The sequence below is a fragment of the Mobula hypostoma genome, chromosome X2, assembly GCF_963921235.1.
Source record: "Mobula hypostoma chromosome X2, sMobHyp1.1, whole genome shotgun sequence".
NCBI classification, from domain to species: Eukaryota; Metazoa; Chordata; class Chondrichthyes; order Myliobatiformes; family Myliobatidae; genus Mobula; species Mobula hypostoma.
In genome coordinates this window covers 47,654,087-47,675,164 of record NC_086129.1, presented here as the reverse complement: position 1 = coordinate 47,675,164, position 21,078 = coordinate 47,654,087, and the positions used below count along the sequence as shown (strand labels likewise).

The following is a 21,078-nucleotide window of genomic DNA, read 5'->3' as shown; positions in this document are numbered from 1 at the left end:
TCTGAGACACTACTCCTTGAAGATGTCCTGGTACTTTATAGGCTAGTACCCAAGATGGAGCTGAGGTAAATTTACAACCCTCTGCAGCTTCTTTCGGTCCTGTGCAGTAGACCCCCTCCCCCCATACCAGACAGTGATGCAGCCTGTCAGAATGCTCCCCACAGTACATCTATAGAAGTTTTTGAGTGTATTTGTTGACATACCAAATCTCTTCAAACTCCTAATAAAGTATACCCTCTGTCTTGCCTTGTTTATTACTGCATCAATATGTTGGGACCAGGTTAGATCCTCAGAGATCTTGACACCCAGGAACTTGAAACTGCTCACTCTCTCCACTTCTGATCCCTCTATGAGGATTGGTATGTGTTCCTTGGTCTTGCCCTTCCTGAAGTCCACAATCAGCTCTTTTGTCTTACTGTCTGCTATGAAATTTGTCTTCTCATTTTCCTACAGTTTTTTGTTGATTTTCTTAACACATTTCTTTTGTAGTAAAAATCTCCTAAGAATTACAGTACACTTAAAAGTTTTCTCGATCTCACTGGTCTGACAAATGATAGTTCTTACTTTCTCAAGAGTAATTCTCAAGAGATATTTTGTGAATCCAAACCTCATAGTTTGCCCTCATTGAATTCCCTGATCTTTTATGATTTCAAATGCAGCCCCAAATGCATCTGATCTGCCCTGCTCAAGAGTTTAGGATCCCAATTACTATTAGCTTCCTAGAATTATTACAAGCTACTGCTGCTGAATTCTACCATATTTCACAGTCTGTTTCTCACTGCTGAATTAAGGAGGGCATGCAGACTTCTCACTCAAGGAGGGGAAACTTTTATCTGTTTCCTGAGGCCCATATGAGTGGGTTCAGGAACAGTTATTACCCCTCAATCATTAGACTCCTGAACCAAAGTGGATAACTTCACTCACCTCAACGCTCAACTGATTCTGCAACCTATGGACTCACTTTCAAGGATCCTACAACTCATTTTCTCAATATTATGTATGTACGTATCTATCCATCTGTCTGTACATCTTTGTGTGTAGTTTTCCATTGATTCTACTGTATGTACTTTGATAGTAAATTTACTTGTACTTTAAATTAGTTTTTGAGCACTGTTACTCCAAAATGCTGTTGCACTTGAAAATTTTGATTTTTTTAATGCGATTTTCATTAACTCATTGGGGTGACACACAGTGTTGTTTTAATGACATTAAAATGGTGAGGAACAGTCTTTTGGCCACTGGATCCCGTAACAAGTTACTTATATGGTATGCATCTTTACAAAATAATCCTAGTTTAAATTGTCCCTTGTATCAATGGGTTCTTTATAATATGAGAAGAGAATTTGTGGAAAAATCAGCTTAATGCTTTAAAATTCCTCAAAGCATATGCTTATATCTACCAAATAAGGTAGCATTTTTATTTAAAGTATTTTAATTGTTTGTTTACTATAATGTAATAGTACTTTGTACAGTTTTAAACCTCATCCACAAAACAACTGAAGCTTACATGTGTTGGTCTGGTTGCTGATTACACTTATTTCTTTTCAGAATGTGAACATTTGATTCGACATATGCTTGTGCTAGACCCAAGCAAACGCTTGTCTGTGGAACAAATCTGCAAACATAAGTGGATGAAAATAGGGGAACCAGATCCAGAGTTTGACCGGGTGAGCATAATTCAGTGCCTGCCTACTATTCTGTAGAAGGAAGCCCAATCGGCCCATCAGGTCCTTATTAGGTTTAAGCAAAGCAATCCCATCAGTCCTATTTTCCCCCTCTTCTTTCCCTGCAACTTGTTCTTTTGCACATACCCAACAAGTTCTTCTTAATTCTTCAGCCATTTACCTACACTAGAGGGTAATTTCTAGTAAGCATTTCACTTGCCCAAGAGCAACTAGAGCATCCAGTGGAAATGCACACAATTGCACAGAGAATATGCAAACTCCACAAGGACTGTGTCCCTCAATCTCTTCTCTCCCATTCCAAAAGCCGACACTTCAAAAAAAAACTCTATTATTGAAAAGGAAACCTGTCACAGATTACTTCTTGATCTGACAGTTGTGTACTATCTGGCAAAATGTACTATAACAAGAAAGTTTGACAATTAAATTGATTTATTTTCCTTAAAGTGAAACATCACATTTTTGTGGCTCATCACAACAATGTCTCAGTCAAGGTAGAATCACTTCTTTACATATGAAGGTGAAATTGCAATTTTGGACTTCTTTATTTTAATTACACCTCTGTTTTAAAAAAAAACCTTTTCCAAATCTGTAAATATAATGAAAGTTCAAAGCCTTGTGACAAAATCAGTGGAGGTGGGTATGGATCCCATGTGTTTCACTGTTCTGCTGCCAGTGCACTGAGGCATTTTTTCCCCATTTTTTTTCACTAAATAGTTTCAGCTTTTACTTGAAAGTCTTATTGATTTAGTTGTTATTAACCATGATGTTACAACCACTACAGCTGATGTCAGAATCCATAAACTTAGAATGGAAAAACTGCTGTTTGAAGTCCCTGTTCATTAATGGTGGGTGAGGAAAGCAAGTAGGCTTTACTTGAATGATATGTTGTTTAATACACATTATGGGTTATAAAGATGAGGACTTTTTTCACATCCAGGACATCAGGCTTGAATAATGAGTGCCAATGTTGTCAGTGATGGAAATAGAAACACTTTGGTATTGTATCTTGTCTCTAAAAATGTTCTTGAGTGAAACTAAGGCTGATGCTTCAGTGTAGATCAGAAGTTGTTGGAGATGCTGTCATCAAATAAGATCAGAGATTGGAGTACAAGAGGTCTCTCATTGTCCTGCATGACATTCACCTTTCATTCAATCTTACCAAAATCAAATGAACTAGAAAAATGTCTGTACTTCTATGGTACTTATTACAGCTTCAGGACACTCCTGGGTGTATCATAGCCAGTTACTTGAAATTAGATCACTGTTACATGGCAACCATTTTGCTTACTGTAAGGTACAGCAGACAAATAAATTAGAGGTTTTTAGTAGTGGTTGAAGGATAAATATTGACAAAGGGGCAATGAGCATCCCTTCTTCATAAGGACTGTCTGGTCTCTTGTGTTCTGATTTGAAAGATGACAATGCTGTTGTAATGCACTGCATGAATGACAGTGCAAAATGCATAGATTTCTAAATCAGAAATAAGAATGATCCCTTTTACCATGCTATGCACTGATTTGCTGTGAACATTTGCTTATATTACCAAATTAATGTATTTCAAAGTAGTTAATTGACTGTTATGTGGGTAGTCCTAAAGAGTTGTAAAGTGCTATAAAAAATCTCAAATTGAAATCTGTAGTGAAATTGAGTGATTGTGTCATTTTACATCTGGATGATTCAAATTTAAAACTTCGTTTACAAATGACTGATGTTAATTAACTATTAGTTTTATGCATCCTGAACACAGATAAAAATTCCATTTAATTTTTTAAAATGCAAAATGCTGTAAAGTTGAAGGCAAAATGTTTTAATTATGTTATTGCTTTTCATAGTTAATAACAGAATCCAAGCAGGTCAAAGTAGAGATTAAAACAGAGCCTCTGAATGAACAGGTGCTCATGTACATGGCGGAATTGGGTCTGGAAAGAGAACGCACACTACAGGTACTGTGAGTCTCCTATTGTGTTTTTGTATTGTCCAAAGTGTATGCAGTTATTCAATTTTTAATGTGAATTCTTATCTTTGATCATTTTTGTTGTGCGTTATTTAATTTCCTATGTCATCATTGATATTTTGATTGAGTTGCCAACCAGTTTGCAAGTAATCAATTACCGTTGGTAGGTATCATGGTCAAAACAAAGCCTTTTTAATGCTGCATACAGAAGAGTAAATTGATAATGTTTTTCAATCAGTTTTTATGCAGGTCAGTTTAACTCTGGCTTTACTTTTATTTCTAGTCATTGAAGACAGATGCCTATGATCAATTTAATGCAATTTACAGTCTGCTGTGTGACAAACTGAAGCGGCATAAGACATTGCGTATCTCTGCACCGCCAAGTGTTCCTCGCTCTATGCCCTTTCAGTCACCTGCAAACGTCCAGGTAAAATGCAGGGAATTCCATAGACTCGTGACAAATTTTCATCAATGTTACATTATCATCTTTGAACAAGTTAATATGAAATTTCTTACAGGATGTTAGCTTTCATAAGTCGAGGGATAGAGTTTAAGAGTCGCGATGTAGTGATGCAGCTCTATAAAACTCTGGTTAGGCCACACTTGGAGTACTGTGTCTGGTTCTGGTCACCTCACTATAGGAAGGATGTGGAAGCATTGGAGAGGGTACAGAGGAGATTTACCAGGATGCTGCCTGGTTTAGAAAGTATGCATTATGATCAGAGATTAAGGGAGCTAGGGCTTTACTCTTTGGAGAGAAGGAGGGTGAGAGGAGACATGATAGAGGTGTACAAGATAATAAGAGGAATAAATAGAGTGGATAGCCAGTGCCTCTTCCCCAGAGCACCACTGCTCAATACAAGAGGACATGGCTTTAAGGTAAGGGGTGGGAAGTTCAAGGGGGATATTAGAGGAAGGTTTTTTACTCAGAGAGTGGTTGGTGCGTGGAATGCACTGCCTGAGTCAGTGGTGGAGGCAGATACACTCGTGAAATTTAAGAGACTACTAGACAGGTATATGGAGGAATTTAAGGTGGGGGGTTATATGGGAGGCAGGGTTTAAGGGTTGGCACAACATTGTGGGCCAAAGGGCCTGTACTGTGCTGTACTATTCTATGTTCTGTGTGTAGTGAAGATTAACTAGAATGGTTCAAAGCATGGCTGGTTTACTCAACACTGTCATAAAGACATTCAAATATTCTACTTTCATAACTGTGTGGCAATAAGTTCCAAAGGTTCATCACGCACTGAGCAATAGTTTTTTTTTGTGGCAATCCCTTGTTTTTAAAACAGTAACCTTTAATTATAGATTATCTTTTTAAAAAAGATTCTCCCTGCTTCCACCCCGTCAAGATCATTTAGGACTTATTTGTTTAAATTAAAGGGACTTAATTCTTCTTAGACAACATGCCCAAATGTATGTGTTTTATGGAAAGTACCTCTCAATCAAAGAGTACTTTATTGTCTGTAAAGTCAGTGCCTGCCGCCTCTGCTTCATAGGCTGATGAGACTGGTAGCATTCTACTGAGATTTCCCCTGACAGCAACTGTGTTCTCTGTTCCTGGTATTCTTCAGCCTATGATTCATGACCCTTGTGCTCCAAGTTTACATGTTAATCGTACTCCAGTGCAGGCAGCTGTCTTGGATTGCAGGTTTGTGCAGAACATGATACATAACAATGAAGTTTCTGAACCAGCTAGGCAAATACTGAAGCTCACCCTTAGGAATTCGCAAGTGAGAATGTCTCTACCTCCTACTCTAAGGTTTCCTACTCACCCAATCTGACTATCATTTCCATAATAATAGCTCTCGTAGTAGGTTACTGCCAGAGAAACCCCAACTGAAGCATCTATTGAAAGTGTATAACTGCTGGAGAAAGCACACACCATTAGTCTGTGTACACAGTGGATTTCTGAAGTTGTTTTCATGGCTTGCAATGAGTTCTGAAGTGTGTGATCTACTGTCTCTTAAGTAATGGGAAAAAGCTACATGTTGTCAGACTGTTCAACTTCTGTAACTGTGCAGCTACATTTGTAGGCTGCACTCAAGATCCAATCAATATGAGTAAGAACATCGTGCAAGTTGTGACATAGTTTGCTGTTGGGGCAGGGGTGCGGGAATACATATGTTGCACCAGCATGAAAAGAATGCAGTGCTGGGTCCAATTACATGATGGGTGTTACTTCACTAGTAAGTGATAACCAGAACGACATAACCTGGGTTAAAATGATTTGAGGCACTATTTATGCATAACAATTGGATGCAAATTGATTGACTTTCTAGATGAGTTTTGTTTGAAAATGGTTGCTTTGGAAATAGCTGTGTACATTTGCTAGAATGTATTTTTTGGAGTTTAGGAGTTAATGGAAATTTTGTAGTTACAGAAAATGTTCAGAAAACTCTTGGGACCATTCACAATAATTGCTACTTAGCACATCAAAAGTTCCCATCTGCAGACAAAATCAGATATTTCAACCAATTTTCTGGGTTTAATGAAGTTTGAAAAGTTGATTTAAGGCTGATCTACCCATTTATCTCACTTGAAAGTAGAAGTTCCACTGAGTCTACGTGCAAAGAGAGGGTGGTGTGAAATTCTAAGATCATACATTTTTGTGGAAGCATTTGAATGCATTCTCAAAGAAAAAACTGACATGGTGTTTAGAAAAAATTAAGTGAGCGCTGTGTATCGTAGATTTGTATCACTTACTCGGTTTCCTAACCCATATAATAGATTTTAAAGCAGTTAAAGATTTGTGATCCTATCACACATTAATTATTTTTGAGTCAATTTTTAAAAATCTTACAATTCTATGAGAAAGTATTGAATTCATTGTTTTTCACTTTGACTGTATGGTAAACTATTCTGGAGAGCATTTTTAGTTTTGAAAATGTATTCATTACTCTTGCATGCATGAACTCAGTGGCCACTTTATTAGCTAAGACTATTGGGGAGAGTTTAAACTAGAATTGCTGGGGGGTGGGAACTGAACTGAAGAGACGGAGGAAGGGGCTGTTGGCTCACAAATAGAGAAAGCTTGGAGACAGTGCGAGAGGGTGGATAGACAGGTGATAAAGAAGGGATGCGCTCAGACCGATGGTTTGAGATGTGTCTATTCTAATGCAAGAAGCATCATGAACAAAGCGGATGAGCTTACGAGTGTGGATCGGTACTTGGAGCTATGGTGTTGTGGCCATTACAGAGACTTGGATGGCTCAGGGGTAGGAATGGCTTCTTAGGCTATGTCCACAATAGACTGGAGTACATTCAGCCAGAGGCTCATTCCACCGAGATGGAACACAGAGCGTCATAGGAAGTCATTCCTGCCTGTGACCATCAAACTTTACAACTCCTCCCTTGGAGGGTCAGACACCCTGAGCCAATAGGCTGGTCCTGGACTTATTTCATAATTTATTGGCATAATTTGCATATTATTATTTAACTATTTATAGTTTTATTACTATTTAGTATTTATGGTGCAACTGTAACGAAAACCAATTTCCCCCGGGATCAATAAAGTATGACTATGACTATAAATCGGTAACCGAAGCTTTTTCTCTTTGTTTTGACTCTGCGTCCACACTGAAATGATGTTTTCTTCCCCCGCAAACAGAGCTTTTCAAAAACGCTCTCCAGAGTGAATAAATCTGAAAACGCCTAATGGCTGGTGTAGTGTGTACGGGGTAACCCCAGCTCTTTTTAAAAACGCTGTCATGACGTGCCAGCAGCGCGGCATTTCATTGTTTTCTTGAACGCAACCTCCAACACCACAACAACAATATCTGACAATAGATGTGTAACAGCCTAATGTAACATTGTATGGAAATACAAGGTAACACTGATGTAGACATGTTTTATACATTTAACAAGGTGCTTTATTAATGTATTGCTTGTGCAAACATTCAATACAGGTTTCCCCCGCCATCCGAAGGTAGAGCGTTCCTGTGAAACGGTTCGTAAGCCGGAATGTCGTAAAGTGAAGAAGCAATTACCATTTATTTATATGGGAAAAATTTGTGAGCATTCCCAGAGCCAAAAAATAACCTACCAAATCATGCCAAATAACATATAAAACCTAAAATAACAGTAACATATAGTAAAAGCAGGAATGATATGATAAATACACAGCCTATATAAAGTAGAAATACTTTTCCACAATCATTGCCGTACTGTCCTCTGTAGCGAAAATTTCACGCAATCGCTCTAGGCAGAAACACTCTCTCCAGTAACCTTTAAGCTATGAAGCTGCCAAATCATACCCAATAATGCATAAAAATACACAGCCTATATAAAGTAGAAATAACGTATGTACAGTGTAGTATCACTTACCGGAATTGGGAAGACAGCGCCGAGCACACTGATGATGGTGTGTTAGGCTGAGTTGTCGGAGGCTGGGGTGGTGCAGTGGTCCCTAACCTCCAGGCCGCCGATCCGCGAAGAATGCAGCAGTACAGTGGTAGCCGGCACACACCCAGCACATCTTTAAGAAAAAAGCTGAAATAAACAAGCTAATTAATTAGGTGCTGCCCAGCACATAAGTGTCGGCTCAGATCAGAGGCGATGCAATGGGCAGTTGCCTCTGATCTGGGCCGAGATTTACGTGCCGGGCGGCACCTAATTAATTAGCTTGTTTATTTCGGCTTTTTTTCTTAAAGATGTGCTGGGTGCATCCCGGCTACAGCTGCATTCTCCACGGCAATGTATCGGTCTGCGGCCTGGGGGTTGGGGTGGTGGGACACTGGGGTGTCATCTCATCATCATCTGTTTCCATCAGGGCAGGCAGGTCATCTTCTTCTATGTCTGCCTGCCTCGATGTCGAAGGTCGAGGTTCGTTGTCTGCTGTGGCTGATGTGGAAAGCTTGAAAAACGACAGTATGCTTGACTACTTAGCCTCGCGCATTTTTCTATCATACAGTTCTTTGTAAGCACTCAAACCATCTTGCAAATATGCCCTAAACCAACGTACCCTTTCAAAATTAAAGTCGTACTTTTCTGCAATCATTGCCGCGAAAATCTCATGCAGTTGCTTCACGTTCAGTTCCTGGACGACTTCACTTTAGGTCCATTCGCTACTGCATTCGGTTTCGATTGTTATCCTTTCCTCTTCCAATTGCATCAGCTTTTCATCTATCAGTTCTTGGTCATGGGATGCCAAAACCTCTTCAACATCATCTTCCTCAACTTCCACAAGCCAAACTTACTTTGTCCTTACTTCGTTCACCACGATCGAAACGCTTAATTATGTCTAGTTTTACATTCAGTGTAACACCTTTACGAGCTCTTTTAGGCTTTCCTGATACCTTAGAACTCATCTTGCAAACGGCTGCTCACGGGCACGTGTTTAAGCAATGCCAGCTGGAATGCCGTTCTTGAGGGGGAGCTTAGCTGCTCGGGGCGTGCGGCGCGCTGCCTTTTATCACGCGCTGCTTTTTACACGCACTGCCTTTTTTCATAACAGTGAAAACACCTCCTGTTAGCAAAAACAGGTAACTAATGGAGGTCTTTCGTAACAGCGAGGTTTTGTAAAGCGAACGTTCGAAAAGCGGGGACACCTGTAGATGCAATTATCACTACTTCCAAAGTAAGTAGTAGCTTATGTTTGGCATAGACGTGAAAATGTTAAGACCAAAAAAGGAAAATTGTAAGTTTCACTTTTACTCAGGTAAAAATAAAATCACTTTTGCCCAGTACCTCGTGTTAAATACAGCAAAATACTACACAAAGACATGGCAAAAGTAAAGGCAAACAAATGAGGTAACAGCAAATTTCACTTTTGCCCAGTAACAAGCCTTATTGCACTTAGTTGTAGCTGTCATCCCTTTCAGTGGTGGAGAGACTATGGCTGTAGGAAATGTTTCCAGGGTGACCCCTCTGTGGGAGTGGGGTAGATGCTGGTGGGGCCACCTGGGGGTCTGTGTGTCCGTATGTGTAGCTATTGTAGTGGCTGGGAGGCTGGTATTGTGGCAGTGAAAAGTACTGGGGGAGAGCCATCATATTCTTCATCATTGCAAATCCCTCTGCAACAGAGTTGGCCAGTTTTTCAATGTTTGTCGTCAGCTGGGTCATACTGTCCGTGAACTCCCTGTCAGTTGCCTCCATACGCTCCAGTTTTTTTTTTAGCTTTAAGTCCTCCTGCGCGAGAGCCAACAGCTGTCCATCGTTTGGCAATTTCTTTTTAAGTTTTTCTAGTCTGTAACTGGACAAACGCGCACCAAGTATACCATTTCATCTTCGCTTGCTTTCTGTAGATGTGTCCTGCGCATGCCCAGTAGGAGATTCGCCCAAATACCCGTGTTAATGTGGATGGAGGAATTTTCAAAAATGCCTGGTGTGGACACTTATCGTTTTTACGCAAAACCAGCATTTTCAAAATTATCTGGTCTAGTGTGGACGTAGCCTCAGAGTGCTAGGCTTTAGATATTTCAAAAAGGACAGGGAGGGAGGCAAACGAGGTAGGGGTGTGGCACTGTTGATCAGAGATAGTGTCACGGCTGCAGAAAAGGAGGAAGTCTTGGAGGGATTGTCTACTGAGTTTCTGTGGGTGGAAGTTAGAAACAGGAAGGGGTCAATAACTCTGCTGGGTGTTTTTTATAGACCACCCAGTGGTAACAGGAACATCGAGGAGCAGATAGGGAGACAGATTCTGGAAAGGTGTAATAATAACAAGGTTGTCGAGGTGGGAGATTTTAATTTCCCAAATATTGATTGGCATCTCCCTAGAGTGAGGGGTTTAGATGGGGTGGGGTTAGTTAGGTGTGTTCAGGAAGGTTTCCTGACACAATATGTAGATAAGCCAACAAGAACAGAGGCTGTACTTGATCTGGTATTCAGAAATGAACCTGGTCAGGCATCAGGTCTCTCAGTGGGAGAGCATTTTGGAGATAGTGATCACAATTCTATCTCCTTTACCATAGCATTGGAGAGGGATAGAAACAGACAAGTTAGGAAAGTGTTTAATTGGAGTAAGGGGAAATATGAAGCTATCAGGCAGGAACTTGGAAGCATACATTGGGAACAGATGTTCTCAGGGAAATGTACGGCAGAAACATGGCAAATGTTCAGGGGATATTTGCGTGATGTTCTGCATAGGTACATTCCAATGAGACAGGGAAAGGATGGTAGGGTACAGGAAATGTGGTGTACAAAGGCTGTTGAAAATCTAGTCAAGAAGTAAAGAAAAGCTTACAAAAGATTTTTAAAAAACTAGGTAATGATAGAGATCTAGAAGATTATAAGGCTAGCTGGAAGGAGTTTAAGAATGAAATTAGGAGAGCCAGAAGGGGCCATGAGAAGACCTTGGCGAGCAGGATTAAGGAAAACCCCAAGGCATTCTACAAGTATGTGAAGAGCAAGAGGAAAGGACATGAGAGAATAGGACCAATCAAGTGTGACAGTGGAAAAGTGTGTATGGAACTAGGGGAGATAGCAGAGGTACTTAATGAATACTTTACTTCAGTATTCACTACAGAAAAGAATCTTGGCGATTGTAGGGATGACTTACAGTGGATTGAAAAGCTTGAGCATATAGACATTAAGAAAGAGGATGTGCTGGAGGTTTTGGAAAACATCAAGTTGGATAAATCACTGGGACTGGATGAGATGTACGCCAGGCTACTGTGGGAGGCGAGGGAGGAGATTGCTGGGCTTCTGCCAATGATCTTTGCATCATCAGTGGGGACAGGAGAGGTTCCGGATGATTGGAGGGTTACAGATGTTGTTCCCTTATTCAAGAAAGGGAGTAGAGATAGCCCAGGAAATTATAGACCAGTTGTTCTTACTTCAGTGGTTGGTAGGTTGATGGAGAAGATCCTGAGAGGCAAGATTTATGAACATTTGAAGAGGTATAATATGATTAGGAATAGTCAGCATGGCTTTGTCAAAGGCAGGTCGTGCCTTACGAGCCTGATTGAATTTTTTGAGGATGTGACTGAACACATTGATGTAGGTAGAGCAGTAGATGTAGTGTATATGGATTTCAGTAAGGCATTTGATAAGGTACCCCATGCCAGGCTTATTGAGAAAGTAAGGAGGCATGGGATCCAAGGGAACATTGCTTTGTAGATCCAGAATTGGCTTGCTCACAGAAGGCAAAGAGTGGTTGTAGATGGGTCATATTCTGCATGGAGGTCGGTGACCAGTGGTGTGCCTCAGGGATCTGTTCTGGGACCCCTTCTGTTGGTGATTTTTATAAATGACCTGGATGAGGAAATGGAGGGATGGGTTAGTAAATTTGCTGATGACACAAAGGTTGGGGGTGTTGTGGATAGTGTGGAGGGCTGTCAGAGGTTACAGCGGGACATTGATAGGATGCAAAACTGGGCTGAGGTGGCAGATGGAGTTCAACCCAGTTAAGTGTGAGGTGGTTCATTTTGGTAGGTCAAATATGATGGCAGAATATTGTATTAATGGTAAGACTCTTGACAGTGTGGAGGATCAGAGGGATCGTGGGGTCTGAGTCCATAGGACACTCAAAGCTGCTGCGCAGGTTGTCTCTGTGGTTAAGAAGGCATACGGTACATTGGCTTTCATCAACTGTGGGATCGAGTCAAGAGCTGAGAGGTATTGTTACAGCTATATAGGACCCTGGTCAGACCCCATTTGGAGTACTGTGCTCAATTCTGGACACCTCACTACAGGAAGGATGTGGAAACCATAGAAAGGGTGCAAAGGAGATTTACAAGGATGTTGCCTGGATTGAGGAGCACGCCATATGAGAATAGGTTGAGTGAACTCGGCCTTTTCTCCTTGGAGCAGCGGAGGATGAGAGGTGATCTGATAGAGATGTATTAGATGATGAGAGGCATTGATCGTGTGGATAGAGGCTTTTTCCCGGGGCTGAAATGGCTAACACGAGAGGGCATAGTTTTAAGGTGCTTGGAAGTAGGTACAGAGGACATGTCAAGGGTAAGTTTTTTACGCAGAGAGTGTTGAGTGCGTGGAATGGGCTGCCGACGACGATGGTGGAGGCAGATACAATAGGGTCCTTTAGGAGACTCCTAGATAGGTACATGGAGCTTAGAAAAATAGAGGGCTATGCGTAACCCTAGGTAATCTTTAATGGAAGTACATGTTCGGCACAGCATTGTGGGTCGAAGGGCCTGTATTGTGCTGTAGGTTTTCTCTGATTCTATACTTGAATTTTCATATAAATTAAGACTCTCCTCTGGATCAATATTCAGTCCTCTGGTTGCTAGTCTAATAATGTAATGATTGTGCGCTGTGAAATATTTCAACACCTTCAGTTTCTCTGGTATTTGAAAACAAATATAGGTGTGTAAGTATAAAAGTGGCTAGTTCATTCACAGACTGTTAGCGTTTGTGATCATTGATGGATTTCTTCCCATTATGCCATTCAGCCCATTGAGTCTGTTCTGCTATTCCATCATGGCTGATGTATTTTCCTTCTCAACCCCATTCTCGTGCTTTCTCCCTGTAACCTTAGGCATGCTGACCAATCACGAATTTTAAATGTACCCAAACTGCTCACAATACCCCAAATGCGATCTGACCAGTGCCTTATAAAATCTCAACAATACATCCTTCCTGTTATATTCTAGTCCTCTCAAAATGAAGGCTAACATTGCATTTCCCTTCCTTACTACCAACTCAACCTTCAAGTTAACATTTAGGGAATCTTGCACTGGGACTCCCAAGTCCCTTTGCACCTCTGATTTTTGAATTCACTCCCTGTTTGGATCCAACTAATTGACTTAAGGTTTTTTTTATGTCAGATTGCTAAAACATAATTCCTATATTAGTGTTTTTTATGATGGAAAGTCATTGTACAGCAATCAATGTGCAAAATATCAACAGAGATCAATAAAGAATAGAATAATGAAAATGAAAGTTTGAGAAAGATTCAGCAGGTAAGGCACTGATCTGTTGAAAGAGGAACAGAGTTAAAATTTCAGGTCAGTGACCTCACAGAATCAGAACTGATGAAAGGTCATCATCATGAGACATTAACTCTGGCTTTCTCTTTTCAGACACTGCCCGAGTCTTTCCTGTATTTGCTGTGTCTATTTAAAAGTTTACAGCATCTGCAGTTTCCTTTTGCTTTTTGAAACAGTTTTCTAAAATAAAGAGAGGTACAACTCAACCATGACAATGATACTTCGGGCCCTTTTAACACACCTGTCTTTGTAAATGTCCGGAATAGTGGGAAGTTCACAACTACAGATGGCTGGGCTGTCCACACTGTTCTCTGCAGAGTCCTGTGATTGATGGAAGTACAGTTCCCATACCAGGCAGTGGTGCAGCCAGTCAGGATGCTCTCAATTATGCCCCTGTAGAAAGTTCTTAGGATTTGGGGGCCCATATCAAACTTCTTTAACTGTCTGAGGTGAAAGAGGTGCTGTTGTGCCTTTTTCACCACACGGCTGGTGTGTAATCTTGTAAGATTCTCAGTGATGTTTATGCTGAGGAAATTAAGGCTGTTCATCCTCTCAACCCGAGATCCATTGATGTCAATAGGGGTTAGCCTGTCTCCATTCTCTCGGTAGACCACAACCAACTCCTTTGTTTTTGCGACATTGAGGGAGAGGTTGTTTTCTTGGCACCACTGTGTCAGGGTGGTGACTTCTTTGTAGGTTGCCTCGTTATTATTTGAGATTAGGCCAATCAGTGTAGTGTCATCAGCAAATTTAATCAGCAGATTGGAGCTGTGGGTGGCGACACAGTCATGAGTATACAGACAGTAAAGGAGGGGGTTTGGGACACAGCCCTGACGGGCACCTGTGTTGAGGGTCAGAGGGCCACAGGTGAGGGAGCGTACCACGAATTTTTCCTTGACTGAGTTATACGCTCCGTATATATACTTTCCGTTTGTCAGCATTGTTCTTTTGTAAAGGAGTATTTGTTTTCTTTCACTGAGATTTTTTTTTACTTTATCAATCGTACTCTTCCTTTGTGCCATTTAATTCATAAGTCCTTGCCTTTTTTGTGGACTGCATCTCTGCCTTGTTCATCATTGTTCAGTTGTTATCTGTCCATTGTACTTTAAAGCTAGTGTTTTCACAGGTAGCTGAACTGAAGTCTTTAGATATGAAATCGTTTTACTTTCGTGTAGGTTTACAGTGTGGAGGAACTGACTGCTTCTTTTCTGTTTTTCCTATGATCAATCCATCAGACTGAGCAGACAGGTAACACATTAAGTCTGAATGTGCCACAGGTACAGCTCATCAATCCAGAGAACCAGATAGTGCAGGTCAGTTATGACTGTTTTGCATCATTGAATGTTTTATGATAAATACTTACTGCTCTGCTATTGAGTCATTGAACATTTTCTTCCAGTGTTACCCATACTTGCATAATATTGAAAAATCTTGGAATTAATTGAGTTATCTTGATGAAATGCTTGATTCTTTCTTTCATGTATATAAAGAAATTGAAAAATTCACAAAGCTTCACTGTTATGAATAAACAGGTTTATTGGTCATGGATTACCTTATTGAAAGGTCTTTATATTTGTTATAACAGCAATCACATGTGTTAGCTTTCTTTTATTGATCGTCAGTAGAATTGACCAGTGACCAAAATTTTGGATTTTGACAAAAAAAGTAAAAATTACATAAGAACGTCTGAAGAGAAAAGGCCATTTAGATGAACAATTCTCAAAGACCAAGCAACGATTATCTCCACCATAAGATAATCTCACCTCTTGTCATGAAATTATAGGAATATTCCCAAAATCTTGACCAGACCAGTCTCATGAATGAACGCCTTTGTGACAGGAAGGGTTCAGAGGCTGAATGTTCTGTAGTGAGCGAGACTCACTTGACTTCTCAAAACATTTTCTTTATTTACAAGCTACACAAAGGGAATGTGACAGAATAATCATTAATTTTCAGAATGAATACTGTTCTAACACTCAAGAATTTCAACACCATCCAGAACAATACATCTGCTTAATTGATCCTTTACCCATCTATTTGTAAGTTAAACCCTTCCACTAAGAATGTACTGTTACCACAGTATTTACCATGTACAAAATTCCCTTTCCAGTTCAACACAACTTTTATGGCACTTTTCTCCCATAGTCAAGAGTAACAGTGACTTGGGAAAATCATCCTGGCAACTTATCCTCCTGTGTCCCACCCCCATCTGACTTAGAAATATATTGGAATTACCTAATTACTGGATCAAGATTCTGAATTGGATATCTAACAGCAATGTGGGAGTAACTTTGCCATATGTACTGCAGTGGTTTAAGGCAGACGACCACCACTCTGTCATGGGCTGTTGGATGTGGCAGAAATGCTGTTCTTGGCCGGATACCATCAGCCTTTGATGAAATTTAAAAATCTTCTTCCTCCCTTTTTAGCTTTCTCTTTACGTACCAAGAATTTTACATTTTTATGTCTGACATATCTAAGTAGATTCATTAGTTTCTTGGTGCCATGGCCTTTTTTATGTGAAAATATTTTGATATTGTAATAGGTGATGATCAATTATGTTATACAGGTGGCCCCCCCCCCCCCCGCATCTGAAGGTACAGCGTTCCTTTGAAATGGTTCGTAAGCCGGAATGTCGTAAAGCAAAGAAGCAATTACCATTTATTTATATGGGAAAAATTTGTGAGCATCCGCAGACCCAAAAATAACCTACCAAATCATGGCAAATAACACATAAAACCTAAAATAACAGTAACATATAGTAAAAGCAGGAATGAAATGATAAATACACAGCCTATATAAAGTAGAAATACTTCTTTACAATCATTGCCGCACTGTTCTCTGTAGTGAAAATCTCACGCAAGTGCTCTCGGCAGAAACACTCTCTCCAGTAACCTTTAAGCTATGAAGCTGCCAAATCATAGGAAATAACGCGTAAAAATACACAGCCTATATAAAGTAGAAATAATGTATGTACAGAGTAGTATCACTTACCGGAATTGGGAAGACAGCGCTGAGCACATTGATGATGGTGTGTTAGGCTGAGTCCTCGGAGGTTAGGGTGGTGCAGTGGTCCCCACCCTCCAGGCCGCCGACCGATACCAATCCGTGAAGCATGCAGCGGTACAGCGGTAGCTGGGATGCACCCAGCACACCTTTAAGAAAAAAGCCGAAATAAACAAGCTAATTAATTAAGTGCCACCTGGCACATAACTGTCGGCCTAGATCAGAGGTGATGCAATAGGCAGTCGCCTCTGATCTGGGCTGACATTTACGTGCTGGGCGGCACCTAATTAATTAGCTTGTCTATTTCGGCTTTTTTCTTAAAGATGTGCTGGGTGCGTTCGGCTACCGCTGCATTCTCCTTGGCAGCGTATCAGTCCACGGCCGGGGGGTTGGGGTGGTGGGACACTGGGGTGTCATCTCATCGATCAGGGCAGGCAGGTCTTCTTCTATGTCTGCCTGCCTCGATGTTGATGTTCAGGGTTCGTCGTCTGCTGTAGCTGATGTGGAAGGCTTGCTTGACTGCTTAGCCTTGCGCATTTTTCTATCATACAATTCTTTGTAAGCACTCAAACCATCTTGCAAATATGCCCTAAACTGACGTACCCTTTCAAAATTAAAGTCGTACTTTATCATTGCAGCGAAAATCTCACGTAGTTGCTTCACGTTCAGTTCCTGGACGACTTCACTTTCGGTTCGTTCGCTACTGCATTCAGTTTCGATTGTTATCCTTTCCTCTTCCAATTGCATCAGCTCTTCATCTATCAGTTCTTGGTCATGGAATGCCAAAACCTCTTCAACATCATCTTTGTCAACTTCCACAAGCCAAACTCACTTTGTCCTTACTTTGTCCACCACGATCGAAACGCTTAATTATGTCTAGTTTACACTAAGTGTAACACCTGTTAAGCCAAACCAAGCTATCGGACGATTGATGCTAATTGGAGAGATAAGAGAGACAATGGAGGAACATTCAAAATGCTAATGAGAGAGGGATTAACGGAAAAGAAACACAATTCAGAATATTGACAGACCGGTTGCTTTGAACCTGAACTCTTTGAAGTTTGATGGACAGGCGATACCCCAGCAGGGGGATAAAAAGAACAGGTTCGCTAAGGCACGACACACACCACGAGATAACGAGACCCTGGGAAGAGCGGTGTGCCCCCACAAGTTGGTGAGAGTTTGGAGGTCCGGTTCGCGGGAACCGACCATAGGCTCACAGGGTGTAAAGGTACAATCGGTGGGGACCTGGTGTGTGTGTCCGCCTTTGCCGGGTTCACCACAGAAGGACGATCATATCCGGAACGGAGGGGTCACAGTCGGTGACCATAGCGGGATAGAAGACATAAAACCACCGAAACCAACTGCGAAGGCATCAAAGGTCTGCCTGAATCAAATTGCATCCCCCTCCCTCTCTCTCTCTCTCTCCAACGGTACAACAGCGATTGCTGCAAACTGCACTAAGCTGAACTGAACTCTGCGTCACTTAAGACTGATCATTTTACCCCTGGACTGCGATAGAGCTTGGTTGATCCCTATTACCCTAGTTCTGTGTACATGTCTGTATTATCATTGCTAACCTGTTGCATTTATATCCTTACGATTAGAGTACTGTGTTACTTATTTCTTTAATAAAACTTTATTAGTCTTAGTAATCCAGACTCCAACGAGTGGTCCATTTCTGCCGGTTTGGCAAGCCAGTTACGGGGTACGTAACACACCCTTACGAGCTCTTTTAGGCTTTTCCGATACCTTAGGACTCATCTTGCTAACGGCTGCTCACAGGCATGTGTTAAGCAATGCCGGCTAGAATGCAGTTCCGAATCCGGGGGAGGAGCGGCTGCTCGGGGCGCGCGCTGCCTTTTTTCGTAACAGTGAAAACACCTTCTGTTAGCGAAAACAGGTAACTAATGTAGGTCTTTCGTAACAGTGAGGTTTCGTAAAGCGAATGTTCGAAAAGCGGGGGACACCTGTATTATAATGGGAATACTTGGTTTTCAGTCATACCTTACTCACTGCAGACATTTTCTACCCAAGCATGTTATTTACTATTTAAGAAATGGAGTGCAGAGTCTTGAAAATGGGTAATACCTGCACATCATCTCAGTGTAGTTGATAAAGCATATTATAAATTGATTTTTTTTGATGTTAACTTAATATAGTTTTAGCTCGAGTGTGGGTTTACAAACAAATTAACCAAAATCTTCTTAATTATTGTTATTTCTTATAATTCTAATTCCAATTGAACGTTGCCGTGGTATTTTCCAAGTTAGTCATTGCAAGAAGCTATATTCTTATGATTTTGTCTAATTGTTTAATTTACTTGTTTAATTGTATTACTTTTAATTAGAATAGAATTTTGAGAGGATCTTTGAAGCATTAATAACTCCTATTAACAAAATTTATAGATTCACAGATACTTTACAAAGATTGAGATTTTATTCCATCAAATCTAAATTTGATTTAGAATTGAAATATCAGATTCAGCTTGATTGTGATGAAGGAGATTAATGCCAGTGGATTTTGTTGTAATAGCCACTTATCACATGTAATGTTACATTACCTCCTTAGACTGATGGCAACATGAATCTTGATAGCGATGAAGGTGAAGAGCCGTCACCAGAAGCGTTGGCGCGATATCTCTCCATGAGAAGACATACTGTTGGAGTTGCTGACCCTAGGTTAGTACTAACGTTTTAGTAATTTTGCCTGCAGAACCAGTACGTATAAAAAATATTGGATGGCTGCACAATTAAATTTAATCCACACTGAATGTAGTCATTCCAACGTAAAGACTGACTGGCTCTTTTTTTTTGGGAAATGTGATAAGATTAAAAAGTACGTATTAGTGAGAGGAAAGGTGATTTCATTCCTCATTTATTGTTTTCGGATATAGCAAATGTGAGAGCCTTTTGCAATATGCATCTTAAATTTACTTTTAGACTTTCTTGATGTTTTAGGAGATGTATGTTCAACAATACAAATGAAACTTATGTGCAGATATAGAAATTGTACAGCAACTGAGGTTGAGTGAGGCAAGAAGAAAGGGAAAAGGAATTTGTATAGAATGGGAATTGCACTCGACTGGAAAATTAGGTAAATGAGGTATGCATAGATGTGATATATACTTGGAATTTCTCAGGATCTGGAGAGTTCGAACAATGGGGATAGAATACACAATTTGAAAACTACTTTTTGAACTTATGTTATTTTATAAGTCAAAAGTTAAACAGTTTTGCTGGAAAACTTGCAGCTTTCATATTTTAAAAGATGGTGTTACAATGCCCCCAGTGGTGTAGTGGATAAAGCATAACTTGGTGCAGCACAAAATGTGTACGGAAAGGTTCCAATTAGAAACAGATCAGTGTGCTCTGCCAGAATGTGGAGACCTAGTGCTATGGAGGTGGAAAATTGCATACGTTTCCTAAGATTAACTGTAATCAAAAGATTCTTTCAAGCAACTTTTTTTAAATTGGTAGGCAATACAAGGACATGATAAAACCCAGCTGTGATTCCACAGACCCATCCCTCTCCTCAAATCATAGTAGAAAAACAAGTTACAGATTCTCACTCTTTGACCCCAATGTCCGGATGATCTGATGAAGCTACCACTTCTTGTGCAAGCTCAATATAATGTAAATTTCCAGCTTTGGAAGAAAGTGGTTTACTGTATAAAGAAATTAAATAATAAAGCTAATTATAATTAATGAAATTCTGGTTGTTTAATAATGCAGAACTGAAGTTCCAGAAGATCTGCAGAAATGTCACCTGCCTGGTTTTCCACGTACCGTGCCTCAGGCTCCTTTCCTGCAAGTTGTTCCAAATGTTAATTTAATGCAGAACATGCCTCCCACACAGAATTTACAGCCAGCCACACAATTGGAGTACAAGGTATGATGCTGCTACTTAATTTATTAGTAAGTAATAGATGAGGTTTAACTGAAATACTCTACAGTCCCTGAGCTAAAGATCAGTCGCGCCCCCACATTGGAAGCTCCAACCATTTGTCAGTGTTGACTCCAGACATTCTGTAACCAGAAATCTCAGTCACAAGATTTTAAATGGTTCCATTTATTATCAAAGAATGTATACAGTATACTACCTGAAATATTTGGTCTTTGGAGATATCCATAAAAAAAACAGAAGAACCCCAATAGAATGAACAACAGAAAAACAGTAGAACCCCAAAGCCCCCTCACCCGTGCAAGCAGCAACAAAGCATCAACCTCCCCCATCACCCCCCCACCAAGCAATAGCAAAGCACCCAAAGTGAGACCGTTATCTGCAGTCAGCAAAAACTATTGTTTACCCAACAGTTTGTCGTGCCACAGGCTCTCTCACTAACACGAGACAGAGATATGTCACTGTGAAAGGGCAGACTAACAGTCGCTGTTACGGCTTTACAGTCTGCTGCCTCACTTTTTATTCTGAGATTCTCTGACTTGAGAATCAGCAGCAAACTCTCCTCACCATCAAGAGTGAAAGAGGGAGTGTGATCACTCAACTACAGAGACCTCCATCCGCATATCCGCCACAGCGAAAT

At 40.6% G+C, this 21,078-nt stretch overlaps 1 protein-coding gene across 9 annotated transcripts in view; it reads left to right on the top strand.

Annotated features, from left to right (window-relative positions):
- Positions 1-21,078, top strand: part of sik3 (SIK family kinase 3) — a 482,160-nt gene that overhangs the window by 346,535 nt on the left and 114,547 nt on the right. For 8 of the 9 annotated variants that reach the window (XR_010016690.1, XR_010016689.1, XR_010016692.1 and 5 more), the window contains exons 7-12: positions 1,549-1,667; positions 3,518-3,628; positions 3,923-4,066; positions 14,765-14,842; positions 19,107-19,216; positions 20,270-20,426. Coding sequence is in view for 5 of the 9 variants with exons in the window: in XM_063038656.1 (XP_062894726.1) it covers positions 1,549-1,667; positions 3,518-3,628; positions 3,923-4,066; positions 14,765-14,842; positions 19,107-19,216; positions 20,270-20,426 (719 nt within the window). In the remaining 4 variants the exon portion in view is untranslated. The remainder of the gene's footprint in view (positions 1-1,548; positions 1,668-3,517; positions 3,629-3,922; positions 4,067-14,764; positions 14,843-19,106; positions 19,217-20,269; positions 20,427-21,078) is intronic. The other variant, XR_010016691.1, reaches the window with a different exon arrangement.